The sequence below is a fragment of the Trichomycterus rosablanca genome, chromosome 21 (genome assembly GCF_030014385.1).
Source record: "Trichomycterus rosablanca isolate fTriRos1 chromosome 21, fTriRos1.hap1, whole genome shotgun sequence".
Taxonomy (NCBI): Eukaryota; Metazoa; Chordata; class Actinopteri; order Siluriformes; family Trichomycteridae; genus Trichomycterus; species Trichomycterus rosablanca.
Window position 1 is genome coordinate 20,500,201 of NC_086008.1, and position 18,777 is coordinate 20,518,977.

The 18,777-nt window shown below is 46.9% G+C and overlaps 2 protein-coding genes across 2 annotated transcripts in view; one reads left to right on the forward strand and one right to left on the reverse strand.

The window, feature by feature from the left end:
• iscua (iron-sulfur cluster assembly enzyme a) overlaps positions 1 to 951 on the reverse strand; it is a 5,395-nt gene extending 4,444 nt beyond the window's left edge. The window contains exon 1 of the mRNA XM_063017742.1: positions 831 to 951. Within this exon, the coding sequence (XP_062873812.1) occupies positions 831 to 932 (102 nt within the window). The 5' untranslated portion in view covers positions 933 to 951. The remainder of the gene's footprint in view (positions 1 to 830) is intronic.
• A 1,113-nt stretch (positions 952 to 2,064) lies between these two features.
• Positions 2,065 to 17,798, forward strand: sart3 (spliceosome associated factor 3, U4/U6 recycling protein). Its single transcript, XM_063017756.1, has 19 exons — positions 2,065 to 2,248; positions 3,715 to 3,841; positions 6,131 to 6,238; positions 6,381 to 6,565; positions 7,051 to 7,156; positions 7,243 to 7,367; positions 7,627 to 7,782; positions 8,982 to 9,120; positions 9,496 to 9,603; positions 9,683 to 9,760; positions 10,390 to 10,448; positions 11,657 to 11,766; positions 11,857 to 11,969; positions 12,569 to 12,645; positions 13,323 to 13,491; positions 13,582 to 14,015; positions 14,891 to 15,043; positions 15,371 to 15,546; positions 17,515 to 17,798. The coding sequence occupies exons 1-19, from the start codon at positions 2,069 to 2,071 to the stop codon at positions 17,684 to 17,686; spliced, it is 2,775 nt and encodes a 924-aa protein (XP_062873826.1). The 5' UTR covers positions 2,065 to 2,068; the 3' UTR covers positions 17,687 to 17,798.
• Positions 17,799 to 18,777: the final 979 nt, after the last annotated feature.

Below are 18,777 nucleotides of genomic sequence, written 5' to 3' on the forward strand. Positions count from 1 at the left end.
CGTTTGGCTTTCGCTGTGCATGCATGTATGAATGCACCATTCATTAACGACGGCTTGTTAATAATATTATTGTTTAATATTAAGCTATTTTAGTCTGTCTGTCTATCTATCTATCTCCTCGGCTGCTCCCGTTAGGGGTCGCTGGCACAGTTTTTACGCCGGATGCCCTTCCTCACACGACCCTCCCTATTTATCCAGGCTTGGGACCGGCGCTGCAGTGCACTGGTTTATGCATCCTAGCGGCCGGGTACCTATAGGACAATTCAGTGTCTCCAATTAGCCTTGCTGCATGTTTTTGGACTGTGGGAGGAAACCGGAGCTCCCGGAGGAAACCCACGTAGACACAGGGAGAACATGCAAACTCCACACAGAAAGGACCCAGACCGCTCCACTTAGTCACCGTGCCGCCCTATATTAAGCTATTTTAGTATCATATGAATAATTATTACTGTTAATACCGATTATTTAAAGTGATGCTGTTACTTTGAGCAGTTTGGGAACCTGCACAACCGCACGAATCGTTTGGAGAGTCGATTCACTCCAAAGAGTCGTTTCAAGTGAGTCGACTCGTTAAAGTACTGCGCACCTCGGCTGACTGAAGCTCGCTGTATAAACAGCTTCACCAATCAAACACGAATCAGACCAGGTTTATTTCAATATAACGAGACTGTATTTAACAACAGGAAACGAAAGTGTTCCGTTATCAGACGAATTTTTGGTTTCCGTTAGCTAACATGCTAACGAGGTGCACAACAGTTCGCCTGAGCCTCAACATTCACTCAGCCACACAGTTTGACTTCATTATTCCTCCCAATAAAACGCGCACTTACTTTTTTGTGGTAGCAGCACGCAGCTTTAATCTCGGTTGAGGTTAAAGTTCTGCCGAGAAACGCGAAGGACGCGAAACAGTTTCTGACCGAGCCCAGCGCCATGTTTGCAGTGATGTCACGTTTAGAGGCGTGCGCATATAGTTACAAAACAAACGATCCTCGCGCAGAGCAGCAGGGGGCGCCGTTTCCACGCGTTTCCATTTAACCAAGGCGGTCATCTTCAGAACTGGGTTTTATACTGGTCATGGGTCGCGGTGGGTCTGGGGACACCCAGGAAACACTTGGTGTGAAGCAGAAAGACAGACTAAACAGGGCGGGGATTTATCACAGGGCGTTAAACAATTTCTCGTACTCACTCACTTATTCCTTCCTTTAGAGGAACTTACACGCCTACTGGCATGTTTTGAGAGGGGGAAACCTCACACGGACATGCCCCAGTCCTCACACAGTAACTAAAGGTGGGATTCAAACCCAGATCATTGTGATCCTGAGGCTGTGCGGCACCGACACCTATAATAAATGTAAGAAAAGACAAGCTTGTTCTAAGTGTCTTCCATCTTTCATTCATTTAGTTTACTAACAGCTTGATTCTGCTCTTAAAGTAATAAGAGCCACCACTTTTCAGCGATGGAGTGTGTCTGTGGGAATTTGTGCCTGGTGTAGATCGAAAACGCCTGTATGAACAACACAATCATCTGGACCTTGTTCAGTAAAGTTGGGCTCTGTTTTCTTGGTGGAACCGGACCCACCGCGGCCCTGACCAGGATAAAGCAGTTGCTGAACTGAACGTTAGTCGTGTCTCAGACAGATTTGCCTTTAACCCATTCTGTAGCCAAATTCATTTTTACTAACAGCTTCATTCTGATCAGGTTCGCGGTGGGTATGGTGCTCACTCACACCTATGGATAATTTAGAATAGCCAGTGCACCTCGAGTACGTTTTATGGACGAGGGAGGACAACGGAGTACCTGGGGAGAACATACACAACTCCAAAAAAGTTTTTCCCAATATTATATATAATAAAAAGTACAGAAAGTACTCTCTGGTACAATGTGGTACCGTTATTTTAACAGTAACTGTTGGTTGCGTTTCAAATCACACACTACAGTACTACAAAGGGCGCTAGGTAACCTCTAATATCGCTGCTATTTTGACATACTTTGTAGTGCGCACGGAGCGATTTGGAACACAACCTAAAAATCCGTAAATACTGGTTTCACCCACGGCATCACCGAAACATGGCGGCGTCTGGGAACGAAGCGGAGACGTTGCTGCCCGATATCGAAGAGGAGGAGGCCGAGGATATGGAGAGAGAAATGGAGTCCGCGGAGGAGGATTCAGAAGACGGGGAGGAGGATGAAGACACGTCCGAGGACGAGAGAGAAACCGAGGCTGAGATCCAGCGGCTGGAGGAGCAGGTAACTAGCCTTGTGCTAAGCTAACTGTATGGAGAATGAATGGGGAGAGCTGTTAGCACGTTAGCTTAGGTGGCTATTAGAGTGACGCACACGCACTTACAGTGTTTTGGGTGACTCGTTACACCGTTTTTAACCTCCGTTTCGGTAAAAAAGCAACAAACGAGATATTTAATGAGTGAAAATGTCTGTTTGTTGTGTAAGTTGTTGTTGTGGTTAGCATTGTGCTAAAGGCCAACACCGATACAGTTGAACTGCGCGCCAGTGCTGGAGCGCGCGCACCCACGCGCAGCTCTGCATCTCCTCAACATCGGTTCTCAAAACTATCGCAATATTACCGATCTTAATTATTCTTAACGGTATGGAGGGTAAATGGACGTGCATTGATCTCTATAAATGTTAGCACTCCAGAAAAACATTCTTGCTTCTTCTTTCGAGCTTTCATTCATAATACTGACAAAAATGACCTCAATTTGTTAAAAACATAACAATCAAAAGCTAAAATCTAAAGTTACGTGTTAAAAAGATACAGTTTTGCTCCTTCCAGTCATTTAGAAGCTTTGCAGCAGCACTTTGCCAAGGTAACAGCACTGAGTCTTCTCTTGCAATCCTAAACGCAAGCAGTGAATCATTTTCGTCTTGTTTTTGAGCCTTGCTTTGGATCAGTGTCCTAAAACAGTAAGGGGACGGTGATAGCCTCAATCAAAAGGTTGAGAGTTCAAATCCCGGCTCTGCCATGCTGCCACTGTTGGGCCCTTGAGCAAGGCTTTTAACCCTCTCTGCTCCAGGGCCGTCGTACGGTGTCTGACCCCTCTCTCTGACCGCAGCTTCCCCGACCCTGATTGGTTGTACGCAAGGGGCAGGGGGCAGGACGACAGCAACCCAACATTCCAGATAAACCCCAGATGCCGTGCATTTGTTTACGTTTTCAGCATTTAGCAGACGCCTTTATCCAAAGAGACTTACAGTACAGTTACGGTATACAATCGGAGCAATTGAGGCTCAAGGGCCTTTCCTCAAGGGCCCAACAGCAGCAACCTGGCAGTGGTGAGGCTTGAACCAGCGACCTTTTGATTACTAGTCCTGTACCCTAACCACTAGGCTACGGCTCCCTGTTTAAGGCAGGGGTGGCCAGAACTCGGCACAGATGACCCAACACATCTAATTAATAGCACACCACAGACCCCACACACCCCTGGGGTACTAAGACTAATCCAAAGCCTGCGTAAATGGACGTGGAGAAGTCACCAGCTGTAGTCAAGGCGGAATTACTATTGATGAATGAGATTATAGAACTTTATAACCACCAGATGAATCATCTTAGTTCTTCTGAAAACTCAGACTTATTGATTCAGAATCAGGAATGCTATTCAGGCACTGATTCGTTCTGTCTGTTAAGTCTCAGAGAAGGATGAAAGGGATCGTTATGTTGATGGTTATTACAATTTCCCTTTTGTTGTCCCTTCCAGCTGTCCATCAATGTGTTCGACTACAATTGCCACGTGGACCTGATCAAGCTGCTGAAGCAGGAAGGGAAGCTGCACAGACTCCGCAAGGCCAGGCAGAAGATGAGCGAGCTCTTTCCCCTCACTGAAGGTACGAGGAACCGAATGATTTATTCTGGCAAATGTGATCATGTTATGTTAATCTCCCAAATTACTGGTGAAGCTGGGTCAGAAGAGTTGTGGGGAAAACGTCTAGCAGAATCTCAAAATGATAATATGAGATCCCACCCAGGGCTCTAGACTAACTTGTTGCACTGGTTGCACTGGTGCGCCTAACTTTTTTTCTTAGGTGCACCCTAATTTTCGACCGCATCGCATTTAACACCGCAGTTTTACAGGTTAACTTTTTTTTCCCGCTGTCCATATAGGCAATATTGACTTGATTGATTAACTAACAATATGGTCAACATGGCCTCCTCTGATGATCTGTTTGCTGCTGCCTGCCGCTGAAAGGCAGTGGGGAGAGGGGGGGCACTTGGGCAGTGCATTTATTGGGGCACGTAATGTGTTTTATAGATGCATTGTGCTTTTCAGCCTTTCAATTCGAAATTTATTAGAACCAGTCTCAAATACACTATTGCCGGCCATGGTCTTCCCATGGTCTTTACAGTTAATTATAGTATTATAGTCTAATTATAGTACACTATTATAAAAATTATAACAATAATAATAGAGGAAATGTGTGTATGTATGTGTGTCTATCTATTTATATGTGTGTGTATATTTAAAATGATATGTATATACATATATTTGTGTGTGTGTGTGTGTGTGTGTATGGGGCTCTAGAGTGTTAGAGTGTAATCTTAAATGCAGTGCATTATATTATCGGCTTTACTGGATCTTTTACACAGATTCCCAAAATCGCTTGCGGTGCACTTACTGCGGTACACTTATTCTAATATTTCACTGTCTTTTAGTTATTTTTATATTTTACTTAACGAAAATATTGTGGTGTTTTTACTTTCGCTATCGCCGCACTTTACCGCTAGCATTAGCCTATTGCTACTAGAGGGTCGGCTCACCACTGTCCGGGATGTTACAGGTCTCTTGCTGTGTGGTGATGGAGGTGTATGTAAACGCACATGTATAAACCTGGTGCTGCATTCTGATTGGTTGAGCTGAATGTCGCTCACATATCGCCGCTACAATATTGTCCCGCCCTTCACTGTCTCTGATTGGTTTAGACCATGATTCTGGCCTGATGTGTGTCTGTTGTACCACAGGGAGAGTAGCGGAGACTTTATACCCCTCGAACGGCTGGTCGCACCGGTGCGACCTCAGATTTTTTTTAGTCGCACCATTGAGAAATTAGGTCGCATGTGCGAGAGCCCTGCCACCACCACTAGACCATTAAAGCTGAAATTTGTGTTCGAATCTCAGCCGTGTTATCGGAAAAGGGGCGAAAATTAATTACCACAGTACAATAGTGGCCTCTTCTTTGTGGTCGAGGTGTCTGCACTAGCAATGCAGGATCTGGAGAGCTTAGCATGTCTCTCTGGATGCGATGCAGCAGCCTCATGTGATCCAACGGGAGGGAATAGGAGACGACTAGATCCAGAGCAGATTGGAGGGGGGAGGAAAAGAGTAAATTAGAGACAGTGCTCACATATGGACATGGCTTAACAAGTGTTGGAAGTCCAGAGGCCTGCGAGAATCGGAACGTTGCGGTCAGTGCCTGAGCTTAGTTTCCACAGACACACTCCAGAATCCTCTGCCAAGCCGTGTCAGACGAGGGGGATGTCTTGGAATAGGATGCCTGTCTGAAAAATCTGAAAAAGATCCAGCCTCATAGCTGCTTTTTTTTTTGCTCTGGATTCTGACATGGAACAAACTGTTCTCTCCTGCTGCTGAGACCCGTCTTCGATTATTCATGCCTGTCCGAATACTTCAGTTACGTAAGGTTTAGAAGGAGGGGGAAAAAAAACACGAGCGCTTCAGCTGTGTGTGTTCTAGTGTAGGTGGTGGGTTTTGTTCTCAGCCAGCTCAGATCAGTGGTTGGAGTGTGAACTGTTAGTCAGGGCGCCATAACTTTATCTGCTGGGAGGTTTTGGGAGACTTTCCAAACAATTTGACAATGTGTCTGTGGGAATTGAATTACCCAGAGGGGTTGAGATCCGGGTTCTATGCAGGACACTGGAGTTCCTCCATACCAGACTCACCAAACATGCTAGAAAGAATGCCACCCGATCAGAAGTGTACTATCTATTTTCTTTATTATATGCGTGTTAGCAGTGGGTGTGGCTGTGAGACTTAAACTGACAGGCGGCGGAACATCAGAGCCTGATTTGCAGTCATTACTTTTGAACCAGCCAGCACGAGCGACTCAGTATGTGGAGGTATTCAGAATGCTAATGCGCAAGTGTTCCGATTATTTGGACAGAGATTTGGCTGGACTGGCTGAAAGACGAAATCGGACTGACGGAGGGCGAAGAAGCCGAGCGGGAGAAGATCGACGAGCTCTTCGAGAAGGCCGCCCGGGACTACATCTGTAAGTCTGCACCAGTTTCACAAATGAACACCCGTCCTAGTCGTCGTTTGGCGCCTTGATGAGACACTAGGAGTCGCTGTTGTACCCGATCTGACCTTTCATGGCTGAGGAACGCGTGCTGAGGTCTCTTTCTCCCCCCCAGGTCCTGACATCTGGCTGGAGTACGCACAGTACTCCATAGGCGGCATGGGGGCGGCGGGGGGCGTCGACCGGGTGCGCTCCGTCTTCGAGAGAGCTTTGACCGCGGTGGGCCTGCACATGACCAAGGGAGCCATGCTGTGGGAGGCGTACAGGGAGTTCGAGGCCGTCATCCTGTCCACCCTCCAGGTATGGAAGCCCCTTGTTCTCGTGCTTACGGTACGGAGTCTGGATATACGCAGTTCCCGCATTACTTTCTCCGTATTCATTCATGTTAAGTGGCAGCTTCCTGACCAGACACTAGGGGTTGCTGTTGGCATGGCCAATTGTGTGCCACAGCTGAGATTTGAACCCGTACTGCTGCGCCACCCAAGCATCCATGGAAGCCTTTCTCTGGCTTCCTATATCTCAATTATTTGTAGAACACGTATATGAATGAGTACATGTCATTGCAGTAGATGCGGCGAGATTTGTGAGATCGTCCCAGAGGTGTAGGGTTGGGTTGGGGTCAGGGCTCTGCTTGAATCACTAGAGTTCCTCCACTCCACACTTATCAAACCATGTCCTCATGAACCCCCCCCTTGTATGCAGAGGTATGTCATTAAGAGTGGTGTCCGCATAGTTACGGCTATAGAAGGCTGCCGTTTCACGTGCTGTGACGTTCTGTGTTCCAGCCCTCACCCGGCACCATCTCCAAAGCTGAGCAGCAGGACCAGCTGAACGCCCAGCTCGAGAGGATGCACACGCTGTTCAGACGCCAGCTCGCCATCCCGCTAATGGGTGAGAGTCCCTTTAAACACAGGGACACAGTCATGCTGGAACAGGAAAGGGCCTCGTCCCAATACTGACCTGTTGCTGTGTTGTAGATATGGAGAACACGTATGGCGAATACTCAGACTGGGCGGAGGAAGGGGTGCCGGAGATGGTCTCACAGCACTACAAACGAGCCCTGCTGCAGCTGGAGAACCGCAGGCCGTTCGAAGAGGCTCTGGTATAACACACACACACACACACACACACACACACACACACACACACACACACACGTATTTTAATCAACATGTGTAAAATCACAGCACGTTATAGTAAGTTTAGTTATAGTGGTGTGTGACGAAGGTTACGCAACACCTATATCTATATCACCCATATGGAGCAGAAAAGTGGTTGTACGAACGTCAGATTCGATACTACCGCCACCACGTTTCACTGTGTATCTCCTGCTCTAACCGTTTCTGCTCTCTGTGCTGCAGCTGGTGTCGGAGCCTCCCAAGCTGGCCGAGTATCAGAGCCTCATCGACTTCGAGATGAAGGACGGAGATCCGGCTCGGGTCCAGATCATATTCGAGAGAGCGCTGGCCGAGAACTGTCTGGTTCCTGACCTCTGGGCCAGATACACCACTTATCTGGTGAGTAGGAGAACCTACAGCATCTATCCTGGTTTGGCTGAACAGGTCAAAAGTATCCGGACACCCCTCCTGATGATGTTTTATAACCTAAATCACACATTGTTAACCTCGTGGGAACGTTTTCAGGAACATTTAGGGCCCCCGTTTCACCTAAATTGGATCAGTTCCCATAGTAACACTTGGAAAGCCTTCCCAAAAGAGTCAACTCTGTATTATTGCCCATTGCTTTGGAATGCAAGGTGTCCACATACTTTTGGCCCTGTAGTGTGCATGCGTTCTGTGTACGGTAAATGATGAGGCTACATTACTGACACACTACATAGTGCACTACTGTTCCCTAAAAGTCTCATTTTTCTTTTGAAACGGCTCCCTGCTTCAGACTGCTCGACTCAGGCTGTGTCCTAAATCGCAAAGTAGTGCACTAAGTAGCATCTGACTCGCCCTAAGGTTACTTAAGGTTACTTGTTCCCTAAAAGTCCAATTTTCCTTTTAAACCAGGTCCCTGATTCAAACTGCTGTAAAAGGCTGTGTCCTAAATCGCAAAGTAGTGCACTAAGTAGCAATTTACTCTACTTAAGGTTACTTGTTCCCTAAAAGTCTAATTAACCTTTAATAATGCCTCCCTGCTTCAAACTGCTTGAACTAGGCTGTGTCCTAAATCACAAAGTAGTGCACTAAGTACCAACTAATTCGCCTTAAGGTTACTTAAGGTTACTTGTTCCCTAAAAGTCTAATTAACCTTTAAAAATGCCTCCCTGCTTAAAACTGCTTGACTCAGACTGTGTCTTAAATTGCAAAGTAGTGCACTAAGTAGCATCTGACTCACCTTAAGGTAACTTGTTTCCTAAAAGTCAAATTTTCCTTTTAAACCTGCTCCCTGATTTAAACTGCTCGACCAAGGCTGTGTCCGAAATCGCAAAGTAGTGCACTAAGTAGCATCTGTCTCACCTTAAGGTAACTTGTTCCCTAAAAGTCTAATTTTCCTTTTAAAACGGCTCCCTGCTTCAGACTGCTCGACTCGGGCTGTGTCCTAAATCGCAAAGTAGTGCACTAAGTAGCATCTGTCTCACCTTAAGGTTACTTGTTTCCTAAAAGTCACATTTTTCTTTTAAACCAGCTCCCTGATTAAAACCGCTCAATTTAGGCTGTGTCTTAAATTGCAAAGTAGTGCACTAAGTGGCAACTTGCTTTTTATTCAGGACCGGCAGTTGAAGATCAAAGATCTAGTGCTGTCGTGCTACGAGCGGGCGGTCCGGAACTGCCCGTGGACCATGGGCTTGTGGAAGAACTACTTACAGGCGCTGGAGAGGCACGGCGTGGAGCATCACACAGTCTCAGGTACTAGACACAGACTCACACGATAATGACACGTCTAGTAATGTGTATATACATGGTCAAAAGTATGTGGACGGTATGATTTTATGAGTTTGGTTTTAAGGGAACTCCAGCGGCCCTGACCTGAACTCTGTTGAGCATCTTTAGACTATAGTTGGAAGATGAATGGAATGATGTGTCCAGAAAGCTTATGGTCAAGTGTCCACAAACATATGTAGAGTAGTGTAGAGCAGAGTTTTTTAAACCAAAAAACAATAGTAATTAAATAAACTTGTATGTAAACGCCCCCTTGTGGAGGCTTTATGTTACATCTTGTAAACCACGGTGCGACCAGATTGTGCGGCGAGAGTAAAATGCATCGTTTGCGTTTTCCTACAGACGTGTTCGAGAAGGCCCTGAACGCCGGTTTCATACAGGCCACGGATTACGTGGAGATCTGGCAGACGTACCTGGACTACCTGAGGAGGCGTGTGGATTTCAGTAACGGTGAGGGGACGGAACCTCTTCTAGCCTCTGTGCGCCATTCGGTTCTGTAATTGATCTTCGGTTGATTATTGATTTGCAGAAGGGAGCCGGGAGCTGGAGGAGCTGCGGGCAGCTTTCACGCGAGGCCTCGACTACCTGAAACAGGACGTGGAACAACGTGAGTGACGTTTTTTGGGGCTTCTCTGTGCCCGGTTTAAAGAACGGTACACTGCGGAGACGCTTGGTCTGGCCAGGCTAGCATCTGTTCTCTTGATTAGGTTTGCCCATGAACGGCGAGTGTGGCCACACCCTATGTCTTTCTGACACTTCTTTCAACACCAGCTGAGTTCAGTCCAGTGTTTCAGAAATGGACTTACCATTTGATTGAGTCCTCGTAGAGGTGTTTTGACCACTGTTGTGGTTTTATAATGGGCAACAGCACTTTGTTTGGCTCCTGTGTGCTGTATAAAGCTTTCCCAATTTCCTATTGCAATGTTTCTGCATTGGTGCAGTAGTTTGGGGAAGGCCCTTCTCTGTTCCAGCATCACCGTGCACAAGCCGGATTATTGGAGCGTAGAACTCAAACTCAAAGAGCCATGCCTGGACCAGTCCCATTCGACCGCCCCTCCCTCGAACACGCCCATCTGTGTTTGTGCCGATGCCTGTCAGGTTGGAAAGTTCAAACACTCAGCAGCGGTGCGCTAGTGCGTTTGATCCCTGCGCCACCCCGAGAGCCCCCAGTGTGCAGTTCTCTGCTGATAGTTCTGTAGTCTGTGCTTTATTTGTAACCTTATCATCTCGTTCCAGGGTTTACCGACAGCGGCGATCTGTCCTGCAGTATAATGCAAATCTGGGCCAAAATCGAGGTGAGCAGGAATCACACTTAAACTGGAACGTTGTGCCATTGGGCTTTATCAACCCATCACAGCCCTGATCACATGACCTGACTGCTTAATGCAGTGGTTCCCAAACTTTTATCTGTCACGCCCCCCCGTTGGAAGATGAAAATCTGTCACCCCCCCCGCCCACCAACAAAATGCTGACAAAAATAGGCCAATTTTAACTTTGTTGAGAAAAAAACCTTTATATCAGTCATTTCTGTTGTACTTGACTTTATAAAACTACTTTTTGACATCACTGAACTGCTCCTTCAATTAGTCTGCTATTTCAAAAATTTTAAACACTGCAAAAAAAGATAAAGTTCAATTTGTGAGAGTTTACGTCTTATCAGTGTATTAGTGGCTGTTTTTCTTTTTATCCCTGTCAAATACCTCTCCATTCTGTACATCTAGACCAGGAGTGCCCACACTTTCATGGCTTGAGATCTACTGTTTCAGTCTACAGGTCATCACCATCTACTTTGTACAGTCCCCTCATCATTTTTCAAAAAAGCTTTGACGCTTTTTAAAATGCGCTTCAGTTCCTGTATTGATATTCAGATTTACAGAGCAAGTGACTGAAAAATCACGCTGACTTTATTCTGATGATTTGCTCTAAATGGTATCAGTCAGGTTTATGTATCTGGACAGGAGCTGCTGATGCTCAGGCAGTTTTTCAGGTGTTTATCAGTAAGGATGGACCCATATGTAGGGAAAAGGCTCATTCACACATGTAGGTTGAGCCGAAACAGCTGTCAATCATGTGGAAGTTCCAAATGGTCCAGCGGAGGCCCTCGACTTCATATGAATGTCAGATTGTAGGTTACAATTTCTCCACCAGATCAGCGCTGCTTTATGCGGACTGAGGCGTAGTCATGGTAACACACCGCAAATTAAACCAACCGTGGCCACGTGTCATGTCAGTCTCGCCGATCTGTTTGAATGACGAACTATCCCAGCGTGTACTGAGCGATAGATGTACTGGGCTCCCCGATCTAGACTCTCTGTCAGAATGAATCCTGACACACCTGAAAACACGGTTTGTTTATCGTCCACCAAAAAGAAATCCGACGTTAGAACATCGGTTCCGCGCTTAATTTCAGTCAGACGCCCCCCCCCCTGTCATGCTTCTGCCCCCCAGTTTGGGAACCGCTGGCTCAATGTATAGTGAGTAATTGCCGTTTCCTCCTGCGCAGGCATCGCACTGTAAAAACATGCAGAAAGCCCGGGAACTCTGGGACAGCGTCATGACGAAAGGGAACGCCAAATACGCCAACATGTGGCTGGAGTATTACAACCTGGAGAGGTGAGCGCTTTATTAGGAACGCTTGTTTACTACGTACTTCTCGATGATTGAGTGTTCTATAAGCCCGTGTGTCCGTGTGCTTTCTGTCAGGTCGTACGGAGACGCAGCGCACTGCAGGAAAGCTCTTCACCGGGCGGTGCAGTGCACGTCCGACTATCCAGAGCACGTGTGTGAAGTCCTGCTGAACTTCGAGAGGGTGGAGGGTGAGCGCTACACCCCTTATCTGTTCTATTCCGAAAATTTAGTGCAACTCTTTGTTAATGCTTATAGTGTCCACATACTTTTGGCTGCATAGTGTATACATTAGTGCACAATGTGTACTGACTGTCGGCCGATTTTGGAGTGTCTAGCACTTTATTAGGAACACCTGTCTGTATGCACCTAGTGTATAGATGAACTTTGTGGCTGTACAATTACTGACTGTAGCCCATCTGTTCCTCTATAGCCCCATCTATCAATCGAAAGTGAGCCCTACTGACTAGGTAGTTCTGGGTTCTGCATTCTCAGCACTGCACTGAATGACATGGTAATAACATGGTAATGTGGTGTTCTGGTATGAATGTATTAGGTACAGCAGTGTTGTTGGGATTTTTAAATAGATTTTTCGACTTATGGGTGGACAGTAGATGTGTGTTCATCTTCCCAACAACACTGCTGCACCTGCTACCATATTGCAATGCCGAGAGTCATTATCTGGTCGGGGGGGGAATTCATTCTCTATTGATTAGTAGGGCTTCAGTCAGTAATTGTATACCCACACTCCACCTCTCGGTTTCATGTTCCCCCGTATCTCCGCGCGCAGGGTCTCTGGACGACTGGGACACCGCCGTACAGAAAACCGAGACCAGACTGAATCGAGTGAACGAGCAGAGAGCGAAGGTGAGACCTCATTCACCTTTACTAGTCGTATCATTTTAAAAGCGGAACATATCGCCCCCTAGTGTCTGAATACTGGAACTGACACTGAAATGTGTAGGATTATGATACTGAGAGATCTGGTGCGACTCTATAGCACTTTAAGGTGGATTGTAAGGGTTTGCCACCATATCTGTGTTACAACAAGCTTCAGAGTGTAGAACCAACAGCATATTATGAAAGGATGGTTTGTTGACCGCTGTGTTCGTTCATGTGACCGAATTAATCACCCCTCAATTTGGTAAAGGTGCAATTTATTCGAGGTCAGAGTGTCGTTGGCTGGGTGACGTTTTTACGAAAGGGAGGTATGACGGAGACTGAAAAACATCCAGTGAGCGTCAGTTTTGTTGATCGAAAGAATGAATTAGCCGTTTAAATTTGCAGTAAGTCTAAAGCGACTTAAAATTATCACTAATATACAATTTAAGCAATTGAGGATTAAGGGCCTTGCTCAGGGGCCCAAAAGTGGCAGCAACCTTCTGATTACCGGTCCAGTACCTTAATCACTGAGCTACCACTTGCCCTACCACTGCAATTGGAACATCAGTTGCAATCGTCATCCAGCATCGGTGTCTGACTGGGTCACAAATTCCCAAATACACATTCTAAAGTCTTATGGAATACATGTCTGATGTGTACAGGCGGCGGAGAAGGAGGTCTTTCATGCCCAGCAGGAAGAGGAGCGAGCCGAACAGCGGCGCAGAGGCAAAGCCGACAAGAAAGTCCAGAAAAAATTTCAGAAAAGCAGTCGGACGGGAGACAAGCGGAAGGCCGAGGACGCCGGCGAAGACGACTGGGAGGAGGAAGCTGGTAGGTGTCGTGCCAGCGCGCTGATGAGTAAAAAATGCACCTGTGTCGTATTAAATGTATAACTTCACCTGCTTTTGTTTCATATTATAGATCGTAAGAGGCACAAAGGAGAGGGCGACGCCCCCGAGGAGCAGATGGACACCGAGAGCGGCCTGTTCGGGCGCGGTGCCCCTCCGCCTCGCATGACGGAGCCCCCGGGACTCCCGAAAAAACGGCCAGCGGCGCCGGAGACGAGCAGAACGCCGGACGATCGCAAGGACTCGAACAGCGTCTTCGTCAGTAATCTATCCTTCGATCTGGACGACCCCGAGGGGAAGATGAAAGAGGCGTTCGGAAGCTGCGGCACCGTCGTTCAGGTGCGACTCGTCTACGCTGCCACGGGTACGTTCAGGGGCTACTGCTACGTACAGTTCGAGGACGAGCTGGCGGCCCGGGAGGCGCTCAAGCTGGACAGGCAGAAGGTGGACGGACGGCCCATGTTCGTCTCGCCCTGTGTGGACAAGAGCAAAAACCCAGACTTTAAGGTACAGTTACGTTCACATTTTCGGTATTTAGCAGACGCCTACAGTACTGTGACGGTACAGTGTCTAAGCGATTAAGTGTTAGGGCCTTGCTCAAGGGCCCAACATTGACAGCCTGGCAGTGGTGGGGCTTGAACCAGTGACCTTTTGATTACTACTCCAGCACCTTAACCACTAGGCTACAGCTGCCCTTTGGCTAGGTACAACCCCACACACAATTTTATACCAATTTAGTCATTTCCAATCCTAATGGCACCTCCGCCATGTGCCGCACACTTAGGCTAGCTCACCCCGCCACCCCCCCCAAAATACAGGCATGTGTTCCATTCAGCAGCAAAGAGGAACACGGCAGGCCCCCCTTTATTTGTACAACCAAACCAACCTGGTTATTCTGGAACCTTTTAGGTCAAAGGTTAATGCCACTCGGGTCTTATAGATGCGCAACTGGGACAGAAATCCTGGTCGACAAGCTGTGTGTAGGAGTCTGTTTGGACCTCGAGTCCAGTACACTAAGGAGCTTGGTATAAAGAGCACCAAAGCCAGGACTCCTGAGCAATGGAAATGTCTGTAGCAGATAGGTGTACCTAATAAAGTGCTCGGTTTGTGCGTCTATATGAAGAAAAAATCAGAAACTAATGCATTTTTTTTTAGGTAGGGGGGGTGATTTTATGGTTTCCGGGCTCTCTTTGGCCAATAGCAGTACTGCCCCCGAGTGCTGATGCCACATAATGCGTTGTCCTGGATTTCTCAACATCTACCCCTAACAACTCTTCCACTCGCTCGTCAAGGGCCCGGATCAGTTATTTATGATTATCAAGATTTACTTTCTCGATAAAAGTGAAAAACATAATGAATAATGAATGTTCTGTTTTGACCAGGTCTTCAAGTACAACATGTCGATGGAGAAGCACAAAATCTTCATCTCGGGGCTGCCCTTCTCCTGCACCGCCGAGAAGCTGGAGGAGCTGTTCAAGGATCACGGCACCATCAAAGCCGTCCGCCTGGTCACCAACCGCTCAGGCAAACCCAAGGTGGGTGACTAATTTTCATTAAATACATTAAAATGATTTAAAACCTGAGTTGCCACTAAGGAACGAATAGTATGAAGGCCTCAAAGAAGGCCTCTCCACTAGCATACCGGGTGCTGTATATAGACACAGTTGGTCTTGTCTAAGGGACGTAGAGCTGCAACAGTGACGCCTAGTGTCTGGTCGAGGCACAAGCGACCACGCGTGTTCTTTTTAATTCCTTTGATTCTCCTTTCGAAAGAACAGTTTGTGGGAAGGTTCTGAGATTCAGACCCAGGTCTACGCCGTGATAGGCTGGCGCGTGACTGAAATGTGTTGTGCGTTTTGCAGGGCCTGGCCTACGTGGAGTTCGAGAACGAGGCGCAGGCGTCCCAGGCCGTGCTGAAGATGGACCGGACCAAGCTGGAGAACCACACCCTCTCCGTAGCCATCAGCAATCCTCCGGCCCGGAAGACCGACTTCAAACCAGCGCTGGGGGGTCACGTGCCTCGCCAGCTACCGGGCACGTAAGTACCACCACGCCGTCGAACCAGGTTTTGAAGTAGTCCAGAACCGGGGCGCTTGGGTGGCGCAGCCTGAGCTCTCAAGTTTGAATCTCAGCGGTGCTATCGTTAGCCATGTCTGAGGGAGAAAAGGTCAGATGGGGTTTCTCCTCGCTGCCGCTATAATGCATGACTCCACGCTGGTTGGTGAAAAGTAGTGGCCGGAAGGAGCACAGATGAATTGTAACCACCCCTTTTCACCAGCTAGTGACTGTGTCTTACAGAGAGTCGCTGTTCATGCACGCGTCCCGACCAGACAGCAGAGGTCGCCGTTGTGCAGCAGCAAGGAAAACCTGCCGACCTGCTTTCTGTTTAAGCTGCTGGTTTCCCCCTCAGAACCTTTCACGGTCAGGTCGATAGCACAGCTGAAATCCACACTCGAGAGCTCACGTTTCAGCTAGTGCATTATAGACCACTGGGCCACCAGTGGTGGTAGTACTACAGATTTAAACCTCCATTAAGGTGTATGTACCGCCAATGAGGTTTGACTGGGTTTGAACTGGAATGCTCAAGCGTTCTGTGGTGTATTCCAAACCATTGACTGCATCCCAAACCACATCCTCTATGCTAAATAGTGTATGAAGACACATACATAATACCTATTACTGCCATTAAATGACACCAATGTGTTAAACATGGCGTTAAAACTTAAATAAAGCCGCTCAGGTGGCGCAGCGGTAAAAAGAAACGCGCTGCAACCAGGGCTGGATTCTAAGAGCGTGGTATCGAATCCAGCCTTGCTTTACCGGTTCGAAGCTGAGTGGCTATATGAGCAACGATTGGCCGGTTGCTCATGTGGGGGGTGGGACAAAGAACCGGATGTGGGTCTCTCTCTGTCAGAATGCGATTGCGTTCTCTGCCGGCTGATTGGAGGCGCTTACACAGAGATGGGAGAGGGTGCCCTTGGGGTGTGTCTCTCCGCATGCAACGCTAGGTGGCGCCAAACTCGTCAATGTGTGGGTGGCAAAGATGCATCTGGCTGCTGCTCGTGTTTCGGAGGGGATACGGGTTAGCTTCAATCACCTCCGTCAGGGCAGGGTTCGGCATAGACAGAGAGGAAGCACGATGCTAATTGAACAATTGGATGCGCTAAAAGGGGAGAAAAAGGGGTAAAAAAAAAAAAAAAAAAAAAAACACTTAAATAAATAAATAAATAAAATGCTAAATAGTGTGTAACTAACTCATTGGTGAGTGATCAGGCACTATTTTGAAAAATAGTCTGCGATTTGGGACACAGCCTCTTCAAACGCCTAATTTTAGAGCTTTGTGCTCTTGTTTCCGTGCTGTGATTTGGGTTTTGATCAGCTGTCCGCATATTTTTGGCCACTTGGGACCATGTGACGCTTATTCTGTCCATGTAGGGGCGTTTTCAGAGACGGGTGCACCTCTGGGTACTGACATTTGGGATGAATTAGGACATCACAAAGTCTTTTTTTTTTTTTTTTTTATATATATATGAGCTCAAATGCCTGTAGACGAACTCCAAAAGCTTGTGTAAAAGACACTGTGTAAAAGAATGTGATTTGAGACACAGCCGCTTCAAACGCCTAATTTTAGAGCTTTGTTCTCTTGTTTCCGTGCTGTGATTTGTCCACATAATTTTGGCCACTTGGGACCATGTGATGCTTATTCTGTCCATGTAAGAGCGTTTTGGTTGGTTTAGAACTTGGCCATGCATGAAAGCAGTTTTCAGAGATGGTTTCACCCCTGGGTACTAACATTTGGGATGAATAAGGACATCACAAAGTCATTTTTTTTTTAATATATGAGCTTAAATGCCTGTAGACAAACTCCAAAAGCTTGTGTAAAAGACACTATGTAAAAGAATGTGATTTGAAACACAGCCGTGTGAGAAACTGAGCCGAAGTCACGCGACCGAACATCAGATCCGAGCCTCGTGAGCTGACCCTGCTTTCTGTGCTGTGATTTCAGTCGCGGTAAAGGACGCACGCAGGTGTCTCTACTGCCCCGGTCCCTGCACCGCCAGAACACGTCGCAGCCCAAAACGGAGAACGGTACGGCCGCCAACCAGCAGGACGGGACGTCGTCCGGGAACAAGCCCCTGTCCAACCAGGACTTCGCCAGGATGCTCCTGAAAAAGTGAAGCCATCCTGTTTCCTTCTCCGAGACGTCTGCGTTTTATTGTCTGGTTTCCTGTAAATATGTGCAACACCCCTGTGAGTTCTATTAAAGGTTTTAACAACGTGTCTGTAGAACTGCGAGTGCGTCATTATTATTCTTTTATTTTCTTTATTTTGCTTATGATTGGATGGTGACGTGCGTATGTTCAAAACCAGATGTAAATATGTAAGAAAGACCGATTATGTAAATGAAAACATATTGTCATTATTTGCCAGTTACATTACATGGCCAAAAGTATGTAGACACCACAGGTTTGACCAGTTTGGTGTGTGCCTTAACAGCAGCTACACAAAACACCTGAACTGGAATGACAGGGATGATGTTTTAACAACTTGCGCACACACTTGTGCGAGGCCCTTTTTAGCTTTAGCTTTAGTTTAGTTTTGAAACGAGACATCCAGCAAGCTTGTGATCAGCTGTCCACATATTTTTGGCCACTTAGGACCATGTGACGCTTATTCTATGCGTGTATATATGAGTATTTTGTGATGGTTTGTTTGGACCTCCAGTTGGGTACGTTCGGACAAAGAAACAGATCAGCGCCCAACCATACAAATGCTCTTTGGAATGAATGGGCACAAATTCCCACAGATATACTTGAAAATCTTGTGAGAAGCTGTTGTGGGAATTCAAAATAACCCTTACAGATTGACACAGACAACCGGGATAATGATAAAAGCAAATAATCAGTTTATTACTCAGCTGAGGGCCAATCTCAATGCAAACGCACACATGCCTTTACAGGAGAGAAAGGGGCGACTACCGTCTGCCCTATCGCAGTACTTCTACCCGCTTTACTGCCCCTTCAAGCTAACTGCTCAGCAACCCAGCTCAAGGTCAACTTTCCACACCAAACTTGTTTATCATTTTAGAAGAAGTCAGTTTGTAAGGAACACAGCTGTGTGTGTGGGTTAGTTATCAGTCTTTGGAATTCTGAAACCTTTAAAAGTCTCTTCTACCCCAGCTAATTAACTAAGAAAGCAAAAACTTATGAGTTTAATGTGAATAACTAATAAAATGTAAAATTTCTATTCACAAAGCCATCTCAAAAGT

Excerpts from the sequence above, each read along its gene's own strand:
- sart3 (XM_063017756.1), top strand. The coding sequence starts at position 2,069 with ATGGCGGCGTCTGGGAACGAAGCGGAGACGTTGCTGCCCGATATCGAA. Across the intron at positions 6,566-7,050 it reads TCATCCTGTCCACCCTCCAG|CCCTCACCCGGCACCATCTC; the intron begins GTATGGAAGCCC and ends TCTGTGTTCCAG. Across the intron at positions 15,044-15,370 it reads ACCGCTCAGGCAAACCCAAG|GGCCTGGCCTACGTGGAGTT; the intron begins GTGGGTGACTAA and ends TGCGTTTTGCAG.